Source organism: Macaca fascicularis, chromosome 8 (assembly GCF_037993035.2).
Source record: "Macaca fascicularis isolate 582-1 chromosome 8, T2T-MFA8v1.1".
In the NCBI taxonomy this organism is placed as follows: Eukaryota; Metazoa; Chordata; class Mammalia; order Primates; family Cercopithecidae; genus Macaca; species Macaca fascicularis.
Window position 1 is genome coordinate 153,420,050 of NC_088382.1, and position 20,337 is coordinate 153,440,386.

At 50.2% G+C, this 20,337-nt stretch overlaps 1 protein-coding gene across 18 annotated transcripts in view; it reads left to right on the forward strand.

The window, feature by feature from the left end:
- IQANK1 (IQ motif and ankyrin repeat containing 1) overlaps nt 1-20,337 on the forward strand; it is a 62,370-nt gene that overhangs the window by 25,847 nt on the left and 16,186 nt on the right. For 11 of the 18 annotated variants that reach the window (XR_010577577.2, XR_010577578.2, XR_010577579.2 and 8 more), the window contains 4 exons: nt 11,951-12,093; nt 12,278-12,442; nt 12,529-12,720; nt 12,809-12,934. The exons of 2 other annotated variants lie outside the window; for them this stretch is intronic. Coding sequence is in view for 13 of the 16 variants with exons in the window: in XM_065519790.2 (XP_065375862.1) it covers nt 11,951-12,093; nt 12,278-12,442; nt 12,529-12,720; nt 12,809-12,934 (626 nt within the window). In the remaining 3 variants the exon portion in view is untranslated. Of the gene's footprint in view, nt 1-11,950; nt 12,094-12,277; nt 12,443-12,528; nt 12,721-12,808; nt 12,935-13,042; nt 13,180-18,299; nt 18,572-20,337 lie in introns of those variants that run through there. 5 more of the 18 variants (XM_065519799.2, XM_065519796.2, XM_065519800.2 and 2 more) reach the window with 5 other exon arrangements.

The window sequence follows — 20,337 nt, forward strand, 5'->3', positions numbered from 1 at the left end:
GGGTCACCGCCGCGCAGGCGGCACAGGAGAGCCGGGCCACGGCCCAGCGCGGTGGCATGGGGCCGACTTTGGACTTAGGAAGACTTCGCGGGGCGGGACCAGCTGCCGAGCGCAGGAGCAGCGTGGCCGGGACCTCCCAGTGCACGCCGAGGACCGTCAGGGAGGCGCGCGGGCCCGGAAGACCCAGCCTGAACCAGGGCGTCAGTGCGGGTTTCGCCAGGAGCAGCAGAGCGCGGAGCGGAGACTCCCGGGGCGCAGAGCCAGGTGGGGCTGGAGGTGGAACCGTCCCCGGAGCCACGCGCCGGAGAAGGGACCCAGAGCATCTCCCGCGGGCGCCCCGCTCCTCCGGCTTCCCCCGCCACGCTTTATCCCCGAGGCCCCGCGCCAGCCTAGTAGCCGGACCGCCTCGCGTCTCCCCTGGGAGGCCCAGAGACGCCCGGCCCCTGACTGCTGCTCCGCCCCGGGAAGCTGCGCGCCGACGGGATGCCTCCGACTCAGACCCTGTCTTGCTTTTGCTTTGCTTTTCTTTTCTTTCTTTCTTTCTTTTTTTTTTTTTTTTTTGAGACGGAGTCTTGCTCTGTCGCCCAGGCTGGAGTGCAGTGGCTGGATCTCAGCTCACTGCAAGCTCCGCCTCCCGGGTTTACATCATTCTCCTGCCTCAGCCTCCCGAGTAGCTGGGACTACAGGTGCCCGCCACCTCACCCGGCTAGTTTTTTGTATTTTTTAGTAGAGACGGGGTTTCACCGTGTTAGCCAGGCTGGTCTCGATCTCCTGACCTCGTGATCCGCCCGTCTCGGCCTCCCAAAGTGCTGGGATTACAGGCTTGAGCCACCGCGCCCGGCTGCTTTTGCTTTTCTGACCCAACTTTTGTTTTTTATGTATCCAAATCTTGTAATATATTTATCTATTTTTGAACAATTTGAACAATTACATACTAACAGCCATAATGACAACTCGGCCTGGCGGGGTAACTCACACCTGTACTCCCAGCAATTTAGGAGGCCTATGCGGGAGGATTGCTTCAGCCTGGGAGTTTTAAGACCAGCCTGGGCAGCAAAGTAAGACCCCAGCTCTACCAAAACCATTTTTAAAAAGCATTAGCTGTCTGTAGTGCCAGCTACTCTGGAGGCTGAGGTAGGAGGATCGCTTGAGCCCAGGGAGGTCGAGGCTGCCGTGATCTGAGATCACGCCACTACACTCCAGCCCACAAACATGGAGTCTTATAGCTATATGTAAGGTTTTAAAAATTAAATTTCCTTTTTTTTTTTTTTTGAGACGGAGTCTTGCTCTGTCACCCAGGCTGGAGTGCAGTGGCCGGATCTCAGCTCACTGCAAGCTCCGCCTCCCGGGTTCACGCCATTCTCCTGCCTCAGCCTCCCGAGTAGCCGGGACTACAGGCACCCGCCACTTCGCCCGGCTAGTTTTTTTTTTTTGTATTTTTTAGTAGAGACGGGGTTTCACCGTATTAGCCAGGATGGTCTCGATCTCCTGACCTCATGATCTGCCCGTCTCGGCCTCCCAAAGTGCTGGGATTACAGGCTTGAGCCACCGCGCCCGGCCTAAAAATTAAATTTCAAAAGAAAATAAATTTCAGGTTTTTTTTTTTTTGCAGGAAGTGTTATAGGATCTGCAATAAAAAGCATAACATATATTAGTACAGAAATATATCCTAACATATATGATGTATACATTATCTCTATAGGACAGATATAAAGAAGAGTGGGATAGATATTATATTTCAAGGAGAGTAACACAGCATATCACTTCTACTTATTGTAGAGCTTGTGTGTGTCTAAAATGTGTGATTATGGGTGTCCAATCATTTATGGTGTTTGTATCCCATTGGTAAAGTAAGAGTTTACTTTAAAATGTATCAATATACCAATAAAATGTATCAATAATCTGATCTTTTGTAACTATTTAAACTTGTTAGGAAAAACTTTAGATGTCAGCATAGAAATACACCAGGCGTGGTGGTGGGTGCCTGTAATCCCAGCTACTCTGGAGGCTGAGGTGGAAGAATTGCTTGAATCCAGAAGGCAGTGGTTGCAGTGAGCTGAGATTGTGCCACTGCACTCCAGCCTGGGCAACAAGAGTGAAACTCCATCTCAGAAAAAAAGAAAGAAAGAAAGAAAGAAAGAGAGAGAGAGAGAGAGAAGGAAAGAAAGAAAGAAGAAAGTTTGAGGACCACAGTGTAGATGGCTGGGTGTTCAGAGCTTTACCCAGGAGCCAGGCCCTGTGTGGCCAGCTGTGCCCATCTGCCAGGCATGCACATCTCACTAGGCAGCCAGGGCACCCACTGCTTCCGAAAGCTTCCCAGGTCCTATCCACATGCCCTCACCAGTGTACTGCACTGTCAGGATGATCTCAGGGGTGTTGAGACCACCAAGCTCCCTGTGGACCAAACTGCGGCACAGAAAGGACATGACAAGATGGGAAGATATGCTGACACCACTTGCACGGAGGGGCAGAGGCGCGAATTGCTTCTGGTGAATGTTGATGGAGGCAGGAAAAAATATTTACCAGATCAGTCGCTGCATAACAGGTGGTAAATTGTATTGATTTGTTTCATTAAGGAGAACACACTTGAAACAGCAGCTGCAAAAGGGGGGGTCACCTTCTGATTAAGCTGACAAGGACCTAGGCATTCCCCAAAGCCATAATTTTCTGTCTAAATAAAACTGGAGAATGAAGTCTCAGACTGTGCAATTAGTCTACGCAATCCCCTCGTGACGCCGTATTTTCTCTGACAGGCTGTTGTGGTAGGAAATTCAGGACTCGACTCTCCTCCCCTCCCCCTTCCCCTCCTCCTCCCCTCCTCCTCCCCATTCCTCCCTTCCCCTCCCCGCTCCTCCCCTCCCCTCCCCCCTCCCCCTCCCCTCCGCCCTCCCCTCCCCCTTCCCCATCCCTTCCCTCCCCTCTCCCCTCCTCTTCTCCTCCCCTCCCCTCCTCCTCCCCTCCCCTCCTCCTCCCCATCCCTTCCCCCCTCCCTCCCTGTCCCTCCCTGTCCCCCTCCCCCTCCCCCCCTCCTCTCCTCTTTTTTTTTCTTGCTCTGTCACCCAGGCTGGAGTGCAGTGGCACAATCTCGGCTCACTGCAACCTCTGCCTCCTGGTTCAAGCGATTCTCCTGCCTCAGCCTCCCAAGTAGCTAGGATTACAAGCACCCACCACCATGCCTGGCTAAATTTTGTATTTTTAGTAGAGACGGGGTTTCACCATGTTGGCCAGGCTGGTCTCAAACCCCTGACCTCATGATCTGCCCGCCTCAGCCTCCCAAAGTGCTGGGATTACAGGCGTGAGCCACAGCTCCTGGCCTGGCTTTTCTTCTAATGACAGTAAGAATATGATAATGGTAGTTAACATTTGTTGAATGCTTATTGTGTATGAGACCCTGCTGTAAGTATTTTATATTTATTAGCTGATATGGTTTGGTTTCCTCCGAATCTCATAGTGAAATGTGATCCCCAATGTCAAAAGTGGGGCCTGGTGGGAGGTGTTTGGGTCATGGGGGCGGATCTCTCATGAATGGTTTGGTGCCCTCCTCACCGTAATGAGTTCTCACTCTCTGAGCTCACAAGCTTGCACTAGAGCTGGTTGGTTAAACAGCCTGGCATCCATCCTGCTCCGCCATGTGCCATGTGGCATACCTGCTTCTCCTTTACCTGCTACCGTCAGTAAAGGCTTCCTGAGGCCTCCCCAGAAGCTGGGCAGACGCAGGTGCCATGCTTGTGCAGCCGTAGAACCGCGAGCCAAGTAAACCTCTTCTCTTTATGAATTACCCAGTCTCAGGTGTTCCTTTGTAGCAATGCAAAAACAGACTGACACATTAGCCCAGTGATCCTCCAAACAGAAACAAAGTCCACAAGCCCTAGAGGCAGGCAGAGTGGCTGTTCCTTTTTTAACACAGGAATACAGTGGATACAGTGGGGGCTTAAACCGGTAATTCCGTTATACAAGATATGATAATTCATTTCAACAGAGTCACAAAAAGTCCCTCAAGCTTTGATTGGGAATTTAAAAATATTTAGCTGATCTGGGAATAGAAGGATGATTCTGATTCTGGGACTGTGCAGTTGTTTAAAGTTCTGTGTTCCTCTGATACTCTCAGCAGCCAGAGAGCAGAGACAGGAAACATGCATATCTATGGAGGGCCCGCCGGAAGGACTTGGCAGCAGAGGATTCCACCTGCACAGGAAAGGTGGACAGCTACTGGGTAGCAGAAAAGAACAAACAAACCCTGACTCATAAAACCTGTAAGCAACTCCCCCAAATCAAAGGAAAAAGCTGCAGATCACAAATCATCCAATATTCCAGTATCCCAGTACTCAGAAATAACAAACGTGCAGACCAGGTGCAGTGGCTCCCACCTTAAACCCCAGCCCTCTGGCAAGTTGAGATGGAAGGTCACTTGAGCCCAGTAGTTTGAGAGCAGCCTGGGCAATATGGTAAGATTCTGTCTCTACAAAAAAAAAAAAAAAAAAAATTGTGCCTGTAGTCCCAGTTCCTCAGGAGACTGAGGTGGGTGGATCACCTGAGCCTGGGGAGGTCAAAGCTGCAGTGAGCCGTGATGGCACCACTGCATTCCAGCCTCAGCAACAAAGCAAGACCCTGTCTCTAAAAAAAAAAAAAAACACAAAACAAACTGAAAAAAGAAATAACAAATGTGCAAACATTTGATGAATACTCCAAATATTTTTCTCTCCATTTTTACAGGGGTAAATTTCCATAATTATGAAGAGGCAGAAAGAGATGGAGAGAGAGAATTTTATAACAGCAGAGATATTTTATACATTTCATTTTAAAAATAAAATGTTAAATTTAACAAATGAAAATAAACTAGTGAAGCTCAAGGAATTGCTGGATGCATAAAAATCTCTTTTAAAAATTGTGTACAAAAGAACACATGTAATATATATGTGCCTTAGGACAATAGACTATAAGAGCCCGCATGTCACCAACACTATCGCATCCCCGCCCAACTCCGCTCCTCCCTGCAGATGAATCCACTCTTACAAATGTGTTCCATTCCCTTACGTTTAAAATATAATTTTCAAAAAAGAAAATAAAAATTTCAAGAATCATATATATAGCCGTGCTGGGTTTGTTGGCTCATGTCTGTAATCCCAGCACTTTGGGAGGACAAGGCGGGCAGATCCCTTGAGGTCAGGAGTTCGAGACCAGCGAGGCCAACATGGTAAAACCCCGTCTCTACCAAAAAATACAAAAATTAGCCAGGAATGGTAGTGCATGCCTGTAATCCCAGCTACTTGGGAGGCTGAGGTGGGAGAATCACTTGAATCCTGGATCTTGCAGTGAGCCAAGATCACGCCACTGCACTCCAGCCTGGGAGACAGAGTAAGACCTTGTCTCCAAAAAAAAAAAAAAAAAAATCATATATTTATGATTATATATAATCCTCTCATCCTCACCCAATCTGAGAAGTCTATCTTTACATTTTGCAAAATTACTGGATATGAAATGAGCCTCCGTGGTAATTTTAGTTTGCATTTCATGGAATGTGTTTTTTTTTTTTGGACGGAGTCTTGCTCTGTGCCCAGGCTGGAGCGCAGTGGCGCGATCTCGGCTCACTGCAAGGTCCACCTCCCGGGTTCACGCCATTCTCCAGCCTCAGCCTCCCAAGTAGCTGGGACTACAGATGCCCACCACCACGCCCGGCTAATTTTTTGTATTTTTAGTAGAGACGGGGTTTCACTGTGTTAGCCAGGATGGTCTCGATCTCCTGACTTCGTGATCCGCCCGTCTCGGCCTCCCAAAGTGCTGGGATTACAGGCATGGGCCACCGCGCCCGGCGGAATGTGTTTTGAAAGGTTTATCAGCCAATCCTTTTTCCTCTTCTGGGAAATGCCTGCTCATCTCTCTGCCCATTGTTCTACGGATTACTTACCTGTTTCCTCGACATACGCAGAAGTTCTTTAACAGGTATTATGTGTTGAAAATTTCTTTTCCAAGTTTATATGGTTTTTCACTTTTGGTATGTTATTTGTAGATAAGCAGAAGTTTTACATTTTGACATACTTTAGTAGTCTTTTCCTTTGTGGTATATAAAGTACATATTTTAAAAGTCATCCCTTGTTTTATGTAGCTGTGGTTCATGTTCATGGCTCTTTAGGTGTCTGTTATGTGCATATAACATTACTGATGCATTCTACTGCTAGTAGACATTTGGATTATTTGTAGATTTTGGTTTTAAAAATAATACTAGCATGGATTTTCTTGCACTTGTCTCCTGGTGCACACATCCAAGCATTTTTGGGGGCACGTGCCTGGAGAAGGGTTGCTGAGGCACAGGTGTGCCAAGCTGTCTGCTCAAGTGGGTGTTTCGATTTCCCTCCCCACGGCAGTGTGGGAGACCACTGTGCTGCGAGCCTCCCGCCGGCAGTGGCAGCCTCTCTCTAGCAGGTGTGCATCGGTATTAGGTGAGGTTTTAGATTAGATTTCCCTGGTAACTAATGAGATTAATCACATTTCCATATATTTCTTGGCCACTTGGGTAGGTTCTCGCGTGCATTCAAGTGTGTCACTAGTTCTCTATTGTGCCGCTGCCTCTTTTCTTATGGCTTTGTGATATTTCCCAATATATTCGGAATACAAACCTTTTGTCAGTTACATGTACTGCAATTATCTTCTCCCACTCAGTGGCTTGCATTTTTACTTTCAACGGTGTCTTCTCATGAATAGAACTAACTGATTTTTGCCAGGCATGGTGGCTCATGCCTGTAATCCCAGCACTTTAGGAGGTCAAGGTGGGTGGATCACCTGAGGTCAGGAGTTCAAGACCAGCCTGGTCAACATGGCGAAACCACATCTCTACTAAAAATACAAAAATTAGCCAGGCGTGGTGGGCACTTGTAATCCCAGCTACTTGGGAGGCTGAGGCAGGAGAATCACTTGACCTAGGGAAGTGGATGCTGCAGTGAGCCAGGATCGAGCCACTGTATTCCAGCCTAGGCAATGGAGCAAGACTCCATCTCTCACACACACACACACACACACACACACACACACACGAACTTACTGATTTTAACGTGTTTTCTTTGTGTGTGTGTGTGTGTGGTGGTCTCTTAAATAAATCTTTCTTTCCAACTCCAAGTTCCTGAAGCTGTTCTCCCATGTGATCTTCTACAAGCTTTATGGTTTTGCCTTCCCGTGCGATCACCAGTCCATCTGGAATTGCCTGTTGTGAATGGAGTAAAGTAGCAGACACATGTCTTCCCTCTCCTCATACGGGTTTTCTGATTGGACCCCACCACTGACTGAAATCTCCATTCTTCCCCAGGGCTCTGTAGGCCCCTTGGCCAGGAAGCGCCCACATGCCAGGGGGCTGTTTCTAAACCCACAGCCACTGGTCTCTGTGTGAGAACACTGCACTGTCTTCACCGACGTGAGGTCCTAATCTCAAGAAGAGCAAGTCCTCCCACCGGATTCTTCTTTGAATTATTTGCCATTCTTGGCTCTTTCCCAGATACATTCGAGAATCACTTGGTCAATTCTCATACAAACAAAGCAAAACAGCCCTGCTGGGTGGTCTTCATTAGGATTTCGTTGAACCTCTAGCTCAATGTGCAGAGAGTGTCAGCTCTATAGCAGTGGCCACTCAATCTACGAATATGGTATATCTCTCCATTTGTTTTCTGTTCTTAGTGCTTTTCAAAAATGTTTTATGGGGGTGTGTGTGTGTGTGTTCGCTCATGTGTATAGAGATCTTGTGTGCATCTTTGTCAGATTTAATCCTAGTATTTGACAGTTGTTTACCTTTTTATTTTCAAGTAGTTTTTGTCTCACAGAAAAGTAACAGAATGAGTATGGGGATTTTCCATAGATGTATAACCTACCCAGCTTCCTCTAAGGTTAACGTTTTCCATAGGGACAATACAAGGATCAGAACCAGGAAATTAACGCTAGCATAAAACCATTAACTAAAGACCTTCTCAGATTCCACCACTTTTTCCAGGATGCCATATTGCCTTTATTTGCTGTTTCTGCATAGTTACCTGCAGTCTGTAACTGTTCCTGTAGTCATTACTTTTCTTTCACGACCTTGACACTTTTGAAGAGTGAGTGTGGATGTGTTGGTGTGCAACTGTGGTCCTGGCGACTCAGGAGGCTGAGGCAGAGAGGTTGAGGCTACAGCGAGCCAAGATCGAGCCACTGCACTCCAGCCTGGCTGACAGAATGAGACCCCCCCTTTTTTTTTTTAAGACAGTGTCTCGCTCTGTCGCCCAGCTGGAGTGCAATGGCTTGATCTCGGCTCATTGCAACGTCCACCTCCTGGGTTCAAGTGATTCTTCTTGCCTCCACCTCCCCTGTAGCTGGATTACAGGCATGTGCCACCACACCCAGCTAATTTTTGTACTTTTAGTAGAGACAGGATTTCACCATGTTGGCCAGGCTGGTCTCAAACTCCTGACCTCAGGTGATCCGCCCGCCTCGGCCTCCCAAAGTGCTGGGGTTAAAGGTGTGAGCCACTGTGCCCGGCTGAGACTCTGTTTCTAAAAATTAAAAATAAAATAAAGCAGGAATTATGTTGTGTTTTCGACGTACATCATGTCACGGGGTGGTTCTCCGCAAACATCTCACTGCTTGTGATGTTGCCCTCGATCACTTAGTGGGGGGGGCGGGGGGGTTCTGCGAACGTCTCACCACTTATGATGCTGCCCTCGATCACTTAGTGGGGGGGCGGGGGGGTTCTGTGAACATCTCACCACTTATGCTGCTGCCCTCTATCACTTAGTGGGGGGGCGGGGGGGGGGTTCTGTGAACATCTCACCGCTTATGCTGCTGCCCTCGATCACTCAGTCGCGGGGCGGAGCGGGGGGGTTCTGCGAACGTCTCACTGCTTTTGATGTTGTACTGAATCACTTAGTTGGGGGGTTTCCGCCGGGTTTCTCCTTTGTAAATGTACTATGTTTTCCTTTTGTGGGTGACACTTATCTTGGGAGAGATATATTGAGACAAGAGAAATTCTGCTTTTCTTCAAACCCACTGAAACATGCGTCGGCGGCTGTCAGCTACAGTAGCTGCACTTCTTGTGTGCCCGATGGCAATCTGCTCCTTCCCTGCCCCATCCTATACCCATTGATGGGATTCTACTTTCCCTCCACTCCCTCTGGTGTGTATTTAATCCCTTATTTCTATCACTATGGACTCACTGACATTTATTTTGTGGGCTTAATCCAAGTATATGATAGTTTTTTGATGCCAATATATTAAATTTTCTTTTTGTTGCTTGTGTACAGAAATATACTTTGTGAGTATGAGCTTATATTCAGAACCTTCCCAAGATTGCTTATTGATGATAATCATTTGTGATGAGTTCTTTTGGATTTTTATGTGCATCATCTGCAAATGAAGATGACTTCGTTTGCTGTCACTCTTTGGAGCTGGGCCCCTGTTCCCATCAGGGTTATTTTATTTTGTGAAGGTTGTGATTCTGACCCAAATAGGGCTACCAGATAAAACAGGGCTCCCATAAACCGGGACATCCATTTAAATTTGAATTTCTCATATATACATATTCTATATGTGTAATATAAAAATATATACATTTTACTGAGATAGGGTCTTGCTCTGTTGTCCAGGCTGGAGTGCAGTGGCATGATCATGGCTCACTGCAGCACTGACCTGGGCTCAAGCCATCTTCCCACCTCAACCTCCGGAGTAACTGGGACTACAGGTGTGCACCACCACACCCAGCTAATTTTTAGTTATTTGTAGAGACAGGGGTCTCCCTACGTGGCCCAGGCTAGTCTTGAACTTCTGGGCTCAAGTGATCCTCCCACCTTGGCCTCCCAAAGTGTTGGGATTACAGATGTGAGCCATTGCACTTGGCCCTATATATATATTTTAAAAGAGAGACAGGGTCTCACCATGTTGTCCAGGCTGGCCTCAAACTCCTGGGCTCAAGCAATCCTCCCATCTCAGCCTCCCAATATGCTGGGATTAGAGGAGTGAGCCACTACACTTGGCCTAAATTTGAATTTCAGATAAACAGTGAATAATTTATTTAGTGTATGTCCCCCAAATTGCATCCTGTTTATTAGCTAAATCTTGCAACCCTAAACCCAAGCCATACCCAGTACTCTAAATACAGGTCTGTCCCTTGGCCCATTCCCTGCTGAGCAGCTGACCCTTTGCTCTGGGCCAGGCCAGGCCCAGCTGCCCGAGTCTCCAGGCCAGGCTCACCTTCCTGGTGCTGGGACCACCCTGCTGCACTGTTCTCCTCAAGACCTCATTCTTCACTTCCTCAGTAGCTTTCAATGCCGTCAGACACTTGTTTAAAAAACACTTTGATTCCGTCTGTCTTTTCTGTTGCTGTCACTGGGAAGGCTGCACGTCCTGCCCTGCCAACTCTGCTGCAGAACCACATACTCTTCCTGGCCCACTGTTTTCCCTGCAGAATTTTGTGGACTTTGCTTCATTTTCTTCTAACATTTAGTGTTTCCGTAAAAAGCTTTAGGAGGTGGGTGTGGTGTACAGGCGTGCGCCTGTGGTCCCAGCTACTCGGGAGGCTGAGGTGGGAGGATTGCCGGAACCGGGGAGGTGGAAGCAGCAGTGAGCAGAGATTGCCACTGTGCTCCATCCTGGGTGACAGAGTGAGACCCTGTCTCAAAAAGAAAAGAAAAGCCTCAGGAGAGCCGGACTTTCCTCTCATAGGTGCTTTGCTCTTTCTCCTCCGGTGCCTGAAAAACATTTTGTGTTGAGGCTCAACTTCACCGAGTTGTGTCTGATGCCTGTTGTTCATGCCCTTTGTTTTCTGGGATTTTTTCCCCCTTTGGTCTTAAGGTTCATTTCAGGATTTCCTGGATTTTATCTTGAGTGTCTGTTCTTTGTTTCCATTGTCAGGATCTGCATTCTAGACACTCGTTATTCTTATGACTCTATTATCTCTGTCCACTGCCACTCGGTGTCTCGCCCTCCTGACGGTGACTCTCCGTTTATTCCCCTTCACATTGATTTTCCCACATGCACTCAGCTCTCCACCCTGCCCCCTCTGGCTGCTCCGGTCCGTGCCCAGGGCCTGCAGGGCCTTCCGAGTCTCCCAGTCTCGCCTCATCCCACCATTCTGTCCATGTTCCCTGGGAGCCTGGTTGTGGGAATCATAGTACTTGGCTCCCCAGTGGGGACACCTGTGGAGACCCAGCTGAGCTGCCTGCTTGCTTCTGGCCTGGGCTGCCGTGGCCTTCTGCACAGCTGTGGCTCCCTGCTGGGTGCCCACGTGGCCCGACAGCCTCGACCACCACCCCCCACCCCCGCCTCTGCCCGTGCCCTGGTGCAAGTCACACCCACGGGGCGCACGCTGAGCGTTCACTGTGGCGGAAGCGCCACAAGCGCCCCATTGCTAGACTCTTAGAAAGCTGCCAGTGTTGTTCCACGTTACAGCAAGGGGCTCAAGCCGGGGAGGCTGAGTGGTGCCGTGACTTCCCGAGACCACTAAGGGCAGGGCTGGGCCCGACGGCCTCTCCTCCGCCCCTTTCCTCCCTACGAGGCGGCTCCAGGCTCGGGCTCAGCGCTCTGTTGCAGCCGCGGTGGGGCGAGGGCGAGGCCGAGTCCGAAGAGGACGGACCTCGCTGGGGCCTGGATGCAGGAGGGGCCTTCGGCTTTCGGGGAGGGAGTCCCGCGGGGGACAGGGCCGCTTCCTCACCGTTCCTCGGGGCTCCCGAGCTGCGGGCTCGGCGGGGCTCGCAGGGTCCCCGGAGGCGTGGGGCAGGGGAGGTTCCCGCAGACGTGGGTCCTCTCCCCGTCCCGGGCTTTCGCGCAGCCTCCTCGTGCGGCCTCTGCTGGCGGGAACTCCGGCTCGGCCGCGCTGGGGGCTTTGAGAGCCGTTTGGGTCCTTCTGTGGGGGCGGGGGCGGGGCCGGCTCCACTCCCAGCGGCGCAGCCGGCGTGGCTGGAGGCGAGAACGCGCCCGCGTGAGCCTCTCCCCACCCCAGGGGCTGCCGAGGACCGAGCGGAGGACCGAGCGGCCAGAGCGATCCAGGGCGCCTTCCGGCAGCTCCGGGCCAGGAGGGAGCTCGCCCGCCGCCGGGAGGAGCGCCGGGAGTACCTGGAGCAGATGGAGAAGCTGCAGAGGGAGGTGAGGACGGGCGGCCGCGACCCCCGGGGGCCAGGGCAGGAGGCAGGAGGAAATGGCGAAGCAGGGTGCGTGGAGGGGGGTGTGGAGCTCAGGCTGGGCTCCGACCTCAGAGGCGTGGACGGTGGCCTCGGGGCTCCGGGCGGTGGCGCGGGGCGGGCGGTGACTTCGGGCGGGCGCCTCCCAGGCCTACCTGGCCCTGGTGCGCCGGGAGCAGGAGGCCGCGCGGCGGCAGCGCGAGCAGGAGGAGGCGGCGCAGCGGGAGCGGCGGGAGGAGCTGCAGCGTCGCCGCCGCCTGCTGGACGCCGCCTTCGACGGGGACGTGGGCGAGATCCGAGCGGTGCTGAAGGAGGTCAGCGGGGGCGGGAGAAGGGCGGGGGCGGGGGGTGGGGGTGGAGTGGGAGGAGCGGAGAGCAGTGACTGCGGCGGGCGGCGCAGGTGGATCAGCTGCTGACCCGCGAGGGCGTGGGCCATGACGAGGCAGGCAAGGCGCGGCGGCTGCAGCGACGCGTGGCTCTGGTGGAGTGCGAGGACAGCCACGGGAACACGCCGCTGTCCGAGGCGGCCGCGGGCGGGCAGCCCCTGGCCATCCAGCTGCTGGCCGAGCTGGGCGCCAGCCCCAACAGCAAGGTGGGCGCCGTGGGCTGCGGGCCGAAGCGCGGGGCCTCCTTCCCCCAGGGACAAGGCCTGGATCTTGCTCAGGGAGCCCATCTTACAGGGCGCTTTCGGTCGGACGCCACTGTACCGCGCAGCCTTTGGGGGCCACCTGGCAGCTGTGGAGGTGCTTCTGAAGCTCGGAGCAGACCCCCGGGTGTACGCAGAGGACGGGAACACCCCTGAGCAGGTGTGGGCCCAGGAGGTGTAGGCCAGGCAGGTGTCCGCCCCGGGAGGTGTGGGTACCGGGAGGTGTGGGCCAGGCAGGTGTGAGTCTGGCAGGTGCACACCCACGCAGGACAAGGCTTACCCCGCCGGCTCGGTCTCTGAAAGCTGTCAGAAGCCTGAGTGACACTGCTAGAGCTGTTTCCTAGCCCCGCCTTGCCCCATTCCCTTCCTAGAAGTCCTGACTTTAAAGCCTTGTCTGCAATGGAAGTGGCAGCGACTCCCATTTTGTGAATGCCTTTGGTGTCGGGTTTTGTGTCATTTGCTTCCATGCTTTGCCTGAGGAAGTGGTGTTACTGATGGAGAAACTGAGGCTGGTGATTCCAGGGTTGGCAGAGCTCACGGCACTGGCGGCAGCACGGGACCCAGCCATCAGGCCCCTCGCTGTCAGCACTCCGGTTTGCCAGAGAACTTGAGCCACACAGCCCAGCCACAGAGCTCCTGCCTAGAACCTTTGGGCTGTGTTAGAAATGACAGTCTGACTGGCTGGGCGCGGTGGCTCACGCCTGTAATCCCAGCACTTTGGGAGGCTGAGGCGGGCGGATCACTTGAGCTCAGGAGCTTGAGAGCATCCTGGCCAACATGGTGAAACACCATCTCTACTGAAAATACAAAAATTAGCCGGGCATGGTGGCGCACGCCTGTAGTCCCAGCTACTTGAGAGGCTGAGGCAGGAGAATCGTTTGAACCCGGGAGGTGAAGGTTGCAGTGAGCTGAGATTGCGCCACTGCACTCCTGCCTGGGCGACAGAGTGAGACTCAAAAAAAAAAAAAAAAAAAAGCAGAGTCTGCCCTGGGCCAGGCTGGAGACACACTGCCTGGACTTGTCCTGGGCCCAGGAGTAGGGTGGGGTGAGGCCGACTCCACCTGTTGGAGCAGTGGCTGGAAAACCAGACCACGAACCTTGCCTGCCTTAGTTTTATTTAAATCAACTTAATTTGGATCCCAGTCCCTCTCCCATCTCAGTCATTATGTTCCCCCAACCCACCCTAACCTCACCCCACTTCCCACGAAAGTCTGGAGGTGCTGCTTGGAGCCTGGGTTCTGCCTGGGGCCCACGGGAGACACCTGGGAGATGCATCCACTGGACCACTGCCAGAGTCTTTGCCCAGCCGGGGACCCACCCCCAGACTCTCCTCCTGTAGGTGCTGCCTGGGAGCCTGTCCTGCCCCTCTCTTTCTCCTTGTCTGCAAAGGGTCCTTCTTCCTGGGTTGGAGGGGAGGGGCAGGGCCGAGGCGGTGGGCTTAGGGAGGGGCTGAGGATACAGTGAGGTGTCCAGAGGTGCAAGTGGGAGTCAGGGGTGCTGGGGTGTCCAGCAGACCTGCTGCCTGGGGCATGGTGGCCCGGAGAGCTGAGAAGGGCAGCAACTGGGGGTGCTGGGGGAGCCCTTGGGTGCCAGGGGACTGTGTGTTCGCTCCATGGTGCTGGAGCGTTGGCCATCCACAGGCAAAGGGGTTAGTGTGGACCTGAACCACACACCCTGTAAAAGATTAACTCAAAGTGGATTATAGATTTAAATGTAAAGGGTAAAACTACAAAACTTTTAGAAGAACACATAGGAGAAAATCTTGGCCGGGCGCGGTGGCTCAAGCCTGTAATCCCAGCACTTTGGGAGGCTGCGATGGGCGGATCACGAGGTCAGGAGATCAAGACCATCCTGGCTAACACGGTGAAACCCCATCTCTACTAAAAAATACAAAAAACTAGCCGGGCAAGGTGGCGGGCGCCTGTAGTCCCAGCTACTCGGGAAGCTGAGGCAGGAGAATGGCGGGAACCCGGGAGGCAGAGCTTGCAGTGAGCTGAGATCCGGCCACTGCACTCCAGCCTTGGTGACAGAGCGAGACTCCATGTCAAAAAATAAAAATAAAAAAAATAGAAAAGAAAATCTTTGGGGCCTAGGACTTGGAGGGATTCTTGGACACGACACAAAAAGCACAATCCAAAAAAAAAAAAAAAAGATAAACGGAACTTCATCAGAATGTAAAATGTTTGCTTTGTAAAAGACCTGTCAAGAAGCCACAGGCAGGAGTAAACATTTGTGAACTGCGCATCTGACAAGGGATGTGTGTCTAGAACATAGAAACAACTCACATCGCAACAGCAATAAAACACACAATCTAGGTATAAACTGAGCAAGGACCTGAAGGGAAATTTCACTGAAGAGGATGTAATGATGGCAGATGAACACCCTAGGAGGTGTTGCACACCAGCTCACACCTCCCAGGACAGCCCAGCTCAAACTAGTGCTGGACCGAACGTGGGCAGGGATGTGGGGAAGCTGGCCCTGCCACACCTCGCTGGAGGGACGCAGCACAGTACAGCCGTTCTTGCAAATACGCGGGCGGTTTCTTAAAAAGCACACACATTTACCGTGTAGCACAGCATCAGACTCCTAGACATTTGCTCCAGTAAAAGGAAAACTAAGTCCACACAAAAATGTGTACACAGATGTTCACAGCAGCTTTATTTACAATGGCCAAGAAGTGGAAAGGGCCCAGATGTCCTCCAGCGGGTGAGTGGTTCCACAGGCTTGGTGCATTCCTGCCGCGAAACACGCTTGGCAAGAAGACGGTGTGAACGCATGATCCATGCAACAAGTAGCAACGTGAGAAGCCGGAAGGGAGCTTCACAGAGTGGGGGAGAAGGTCACAGACTGCGTGTTACATTCATACAACACACTCACATGACAACATTGTGGAGACAGAGGACAGATCAGAGGCCTACAGGGGTTACAAATGGGAGTGGGGGCAGGCAAAGGGGGAAGAGATGGGGCCGATTGGGCAGGAGTAGCACAAGAGACCCTTGGGGTGATGGGACAGTCCTGCATCTTGATTATGATGGTCGTTAACGCAAAACTGGACATGTGAGAAAACTGTAGTGATACACAAACGCACACACACATGAGGATGCGAAATCAAAATCCACTGTGAGCCCTGTGGATTGTACTATGTCAGTATCCTAGTTTGTATGTTGTACTGAAATTATATAAGACGTCATCATTGGGGGAGCTTGTTAAGGGTATATGGGAACTCTACTATTTTTGCAACTTCGTGTAAATCTATATTTCAAAATAAAAATTTAGCAAAATTACCAGGCAAGCTAAAACAACAACAAAACAAAACAAAACACACACACAAGAAAAATGATCCAGAGTGAAGAGAAAAATCAATCAAAACAGACTCAAGGATGACCCAGGTGATGGAATTAGTAGACAAGAACATTAAAAGTTATTATAGCTGAGGCCGGGCATGCTGGCTCACGCCTGTCATCCCAGGACTATGGGAGGCTGAGGCAGGCAGATCACAAGGTCAGGAGTTTGAGACCAGCCTGGCCAACATGGTGAAACCCTGTCTCTACTAAAAATACAAAAATTAGCTGGGTGTGGTGGTACGCACCTGTAATCCCAGCTACTTAGGAGGCTGAGGAAGAAGTGCTTGAACTTGGGAGATGGAGATTGCAGTGAACCGAGATCACACCACTGCGCTTCAGCCTGGGCGACAGAGTGAGACTCTGCCTCAAAAAAAAAAAAAAAAAAAAAAATATATATATATATATATACACACACACACACACACACACACATAGCTGTATTACACACACACACACTCATATACTTTTAGAGATGAAAACTGCAATGTCTGAGATGAAAACTACATTGATACACCGGATGGGATTAATGGAAGATACAGATTAGACACTGAAGAAAATTAGTTAATCTGAAGATATAGCAATAGAAACTATCCAAAATGAAACACAAAGAGAAAAAGAAGGTTGAAAAAAATTGAGCAGGGCTGGGCGTGGTGTCTTACGCCTGTAATCCCAGCACTTTGGGAGGCCGAGACGGGCGGATCACAAGGTCAGGAGATCGAGACCATCCTGGCTAACATGGTGAAACCCCATCTCCACTGAAAATAGAAAAAATTAGCCAGGCGTGGTGGTGGGCGCCTGTAGTCCAGCTACTTGGGAGGCTGAGGCAGGAGAATGGCATGAACCCGGGAGGCGGAGCTTGCAGTGAGCCGAGATTGTGCCACTGCACTCCAGCCTGGGCAACAGAGCGACACTCTGTCTAAAAAAAAAAAAAGAAAAAAAAAAATTGAGCAAAAACGTCTGTTTCCAAGATGGAGTAACAGGAACCTGATTTATCCTCTCACTTCAAACAAGAACAAATTCAAGACAGAATATAGGAAATAAAGGTTTCCAAGACATTGGACATCAGGCAACAAATCAGAAAGAGATCTCCAGGAGGCTGAAAATAAGCAAAGTGAGCCATAAGATTGTCCCAGTTTACCACCTTAAGAGAAGTTTCAGGGTGTAGTATAGGAAGGGGGAACCCAGACAGAGCCAGGCATATTCTATGAATTAAGGAGACAAGAGTTCAGAATTCAAGGATACTGAGGCAGCAGGAGATCACCAGTGCTAGAGGGAAGAGAGCTGAAGAAAGAACCCTAGAGACGTGGACACGATCCCCGTTGGTCATTCATTGGATCCCCTGTGGTCATTAGTTGTAGCTAATAAGGCATATTATTAGGCAAATATAAGGAATATTTAATGGCTCCTATATGTGAGGAGACTGCTCAAGGTGACTTCTGAGAAGCGTGAAGGAAGCAGTGCCTACTCCCGTCAGCCAGAGTGAGAAATCCATGATTCACAGGGCACTGGGTGGAGTTCTCAGAAGGAGCTTGGCTCAGTGGTTAGGGAAAATTATTCCTAGAATAAACGCTGCTCTGGTCCAGCCTAATCAATTACAAAGCAAGACCCAAAGGATGAAACACCCCAAGCAACTGAACTGTATCCCAGAATAAAATTCAAGAAGACTTACATTAAAAAAAAAAAACAGCTCCTAACAAGGCAAAATGCATAATGTGTGGCATTCAACCAGAGATTACCAAGCATGCAAAGAGGTGGAAAAATATGACCTATAATGAGAAAAGTCAACCAATCAAGAGACACCCAGAACGGACGCAAATGTTAGAATTAGCAGACGTTAAAACAGACATTATAACTGTATTTCAGACTTTCAAACAACTACAGACATGGAGGATATGAAGACTCAAACTGAAATTCTAGAGATAAAGCTATACTGTCTGAAATAAAAAGCCCCCTGGATGGGATTGATGTCAGAATAGATGCTGTGGAAATAATTATTAGTGAATATAACACAGTAATAGAAACTACCCAAAATTAAAGCACACAGAACAGAAATCCCCCAAATGAAAAGAGCATTAATGAGCTGTAGGACAGTTTTTATTAAAAGTTTTTATTTTATGGATTTAAGGGACATCAGTGCAATTTTGTTTGTTTTGATTTTTTTTTTTTTTTTTTTTTTTGCAGCCAGAATCTCACCCTGTCACCCAAGCTGGAGTGCAGTGGCGCAATGTTGGCTCACTACAACTTCCGCCTCCCGGGTATGAGAAACAAACTTACGAATTTAAACCCAAGAATGGGCTTAAAGACCTGGAGAACAGGCCAGGCGCGGTGGCTCAAGCCTGTAATCCCAGCACTTTGGGAGGCTGAGACGGGCGGATCACGAGGTCAGGAGATAGAGACCATCCTGGCTAACACAGTGAAACCCTGTCTCTACTGAAAATACAAAAAACTAGCCGGGCGTGGTGGCGGGCACCTATAGTCCCAGCTACTCGGGAGGCTGAGGCAGGAGAATGGAGTGAACCCGGGAGGCGGAGCTTGCAGTGAGCCGAGATTGAGCCACTGCACTCCAGCCTGGGCGACAGAGCGAGACTCCGTTTCAAAAACAAAACAAAACAAACAAAGACCTGGAGAACAGTGAAAGTGAGACTTTTAATGATAATTTTGAAAGATGGGGTGTTTGATGAGCAGGCACACTTAGCACAGTTTTAACAAGCTCTTTGTTGAATTAATAAACTAACCCCCATGTTTCCCCTTAAAAAGAAAAAAAGTAAAAGCATAGTAGAGACCTCACCCGATGCAAGGCCCTGGGACCCCCTAACACGCTCCCCCCACCATACATCTCACAAAGAGGACAGGGAGACCAGGGGGCAACAGGAAGGCCAGAGGAGGAGGAATCTGGGGGTCATGATGGAGCTAAACCCAGTGCTCCCATAAATCCTTATCCAACTTGAGGAAAAAAAAAAATAAAACAATGGAAGAAGCACATGAAAAATTTCCCTATTCCTTCCAAACTAAATGTCTAATGTGTACCCTCTTGGAAAAGTCCCTGTGAGGCGGGAAAGTTGGATTTGGGACTGTGCCTCTATCAAGCACTGAGGTTAGGAATTTTAAACAGAAAATGACCCCACTCTTGAAAAACCCCTTCAGTTTAGCAAAGCAGCTAAATCAATTTTTAAAACCCAATTTTTATACTTGGGCTAAAGTAATGTCAATCACAAATATTTCTGTTTACTGGGAAAGAGGAATAATTAAAAGGCAGCCGTGAAGAAAACCATGCCAAGACACATCAGATACAATTTCTCAAAGCCAGTAAGAAGGAGAAAACCTTAAAAGTGGCCAGAGGAAACAAGATAAAAGTCACAGCAATTTTTTTTTTTTTTTTTTTTTTGAGACAGAGTCTTGCGCTGTCGCCTAGGCTGGGGTGCAATGGTGCAATCTCGGCTCACTGCAACTTCCACCTCCCGGGTTCAAGCGATTCTCGTGCCTCCGCCTCCCGAGTAGCTGGAATTACGGATGCCCACCACCGTGCCTAATTTTTTGTATTTTTGTAGAGATGGGGTTTCACCATATTGCCCAGGCTGGTTTTGAACTCCTGAGCTCAGGTATCCACCCACCTCAGCCTCCCAAAACAGCAAACTACTTATTGGAAACTGCCAGTGAGGGTCAGTGGAGTGATGCATGGGGAGCCCCACAAGAAAGGCCTGGCGGCCCTGTCATCCTGGAGTTCTGGGTCCAGTGGAAACAGCGTTCAAAAATGAAGAGTTTCGGACATACAAGAGTTGAAAGAATTCATCACCAGCAGACTCACACTATAAGAAATGTTAATGAAAGTCCTCCTGGTGGAAGAAAAGGGGCACGAGATGGCAATATGGCTCTGCCCAAAGGCATGAGACACCAGGAAGGGAACCCCACAGAAATGCGGAAGATAGTGTCTTATTTGCATTGACTTAAAATATAGTCGAAGAAACAAAAATAATGGTGGGCCAGGAGTAGTGACTCATACCTGGAATTCCAGGACTTTAGAAGGCCAAGTTGGGAGGATCGCTTGAGCTCAGGAGTTGGAGACCAGCCTGGCAACATGAGACTCCCCTCTCTTAAAAAAAAAAAAAAAGGCTGGGCGCGGTGGCTCAAGCCTGTAATCCCAGCACTTTGGGAGGCCGAGGCGGGTGGATCACGAGGTCAGGAGATCGAGACTATCCTGGCTAACATGGTGAAACCCCGT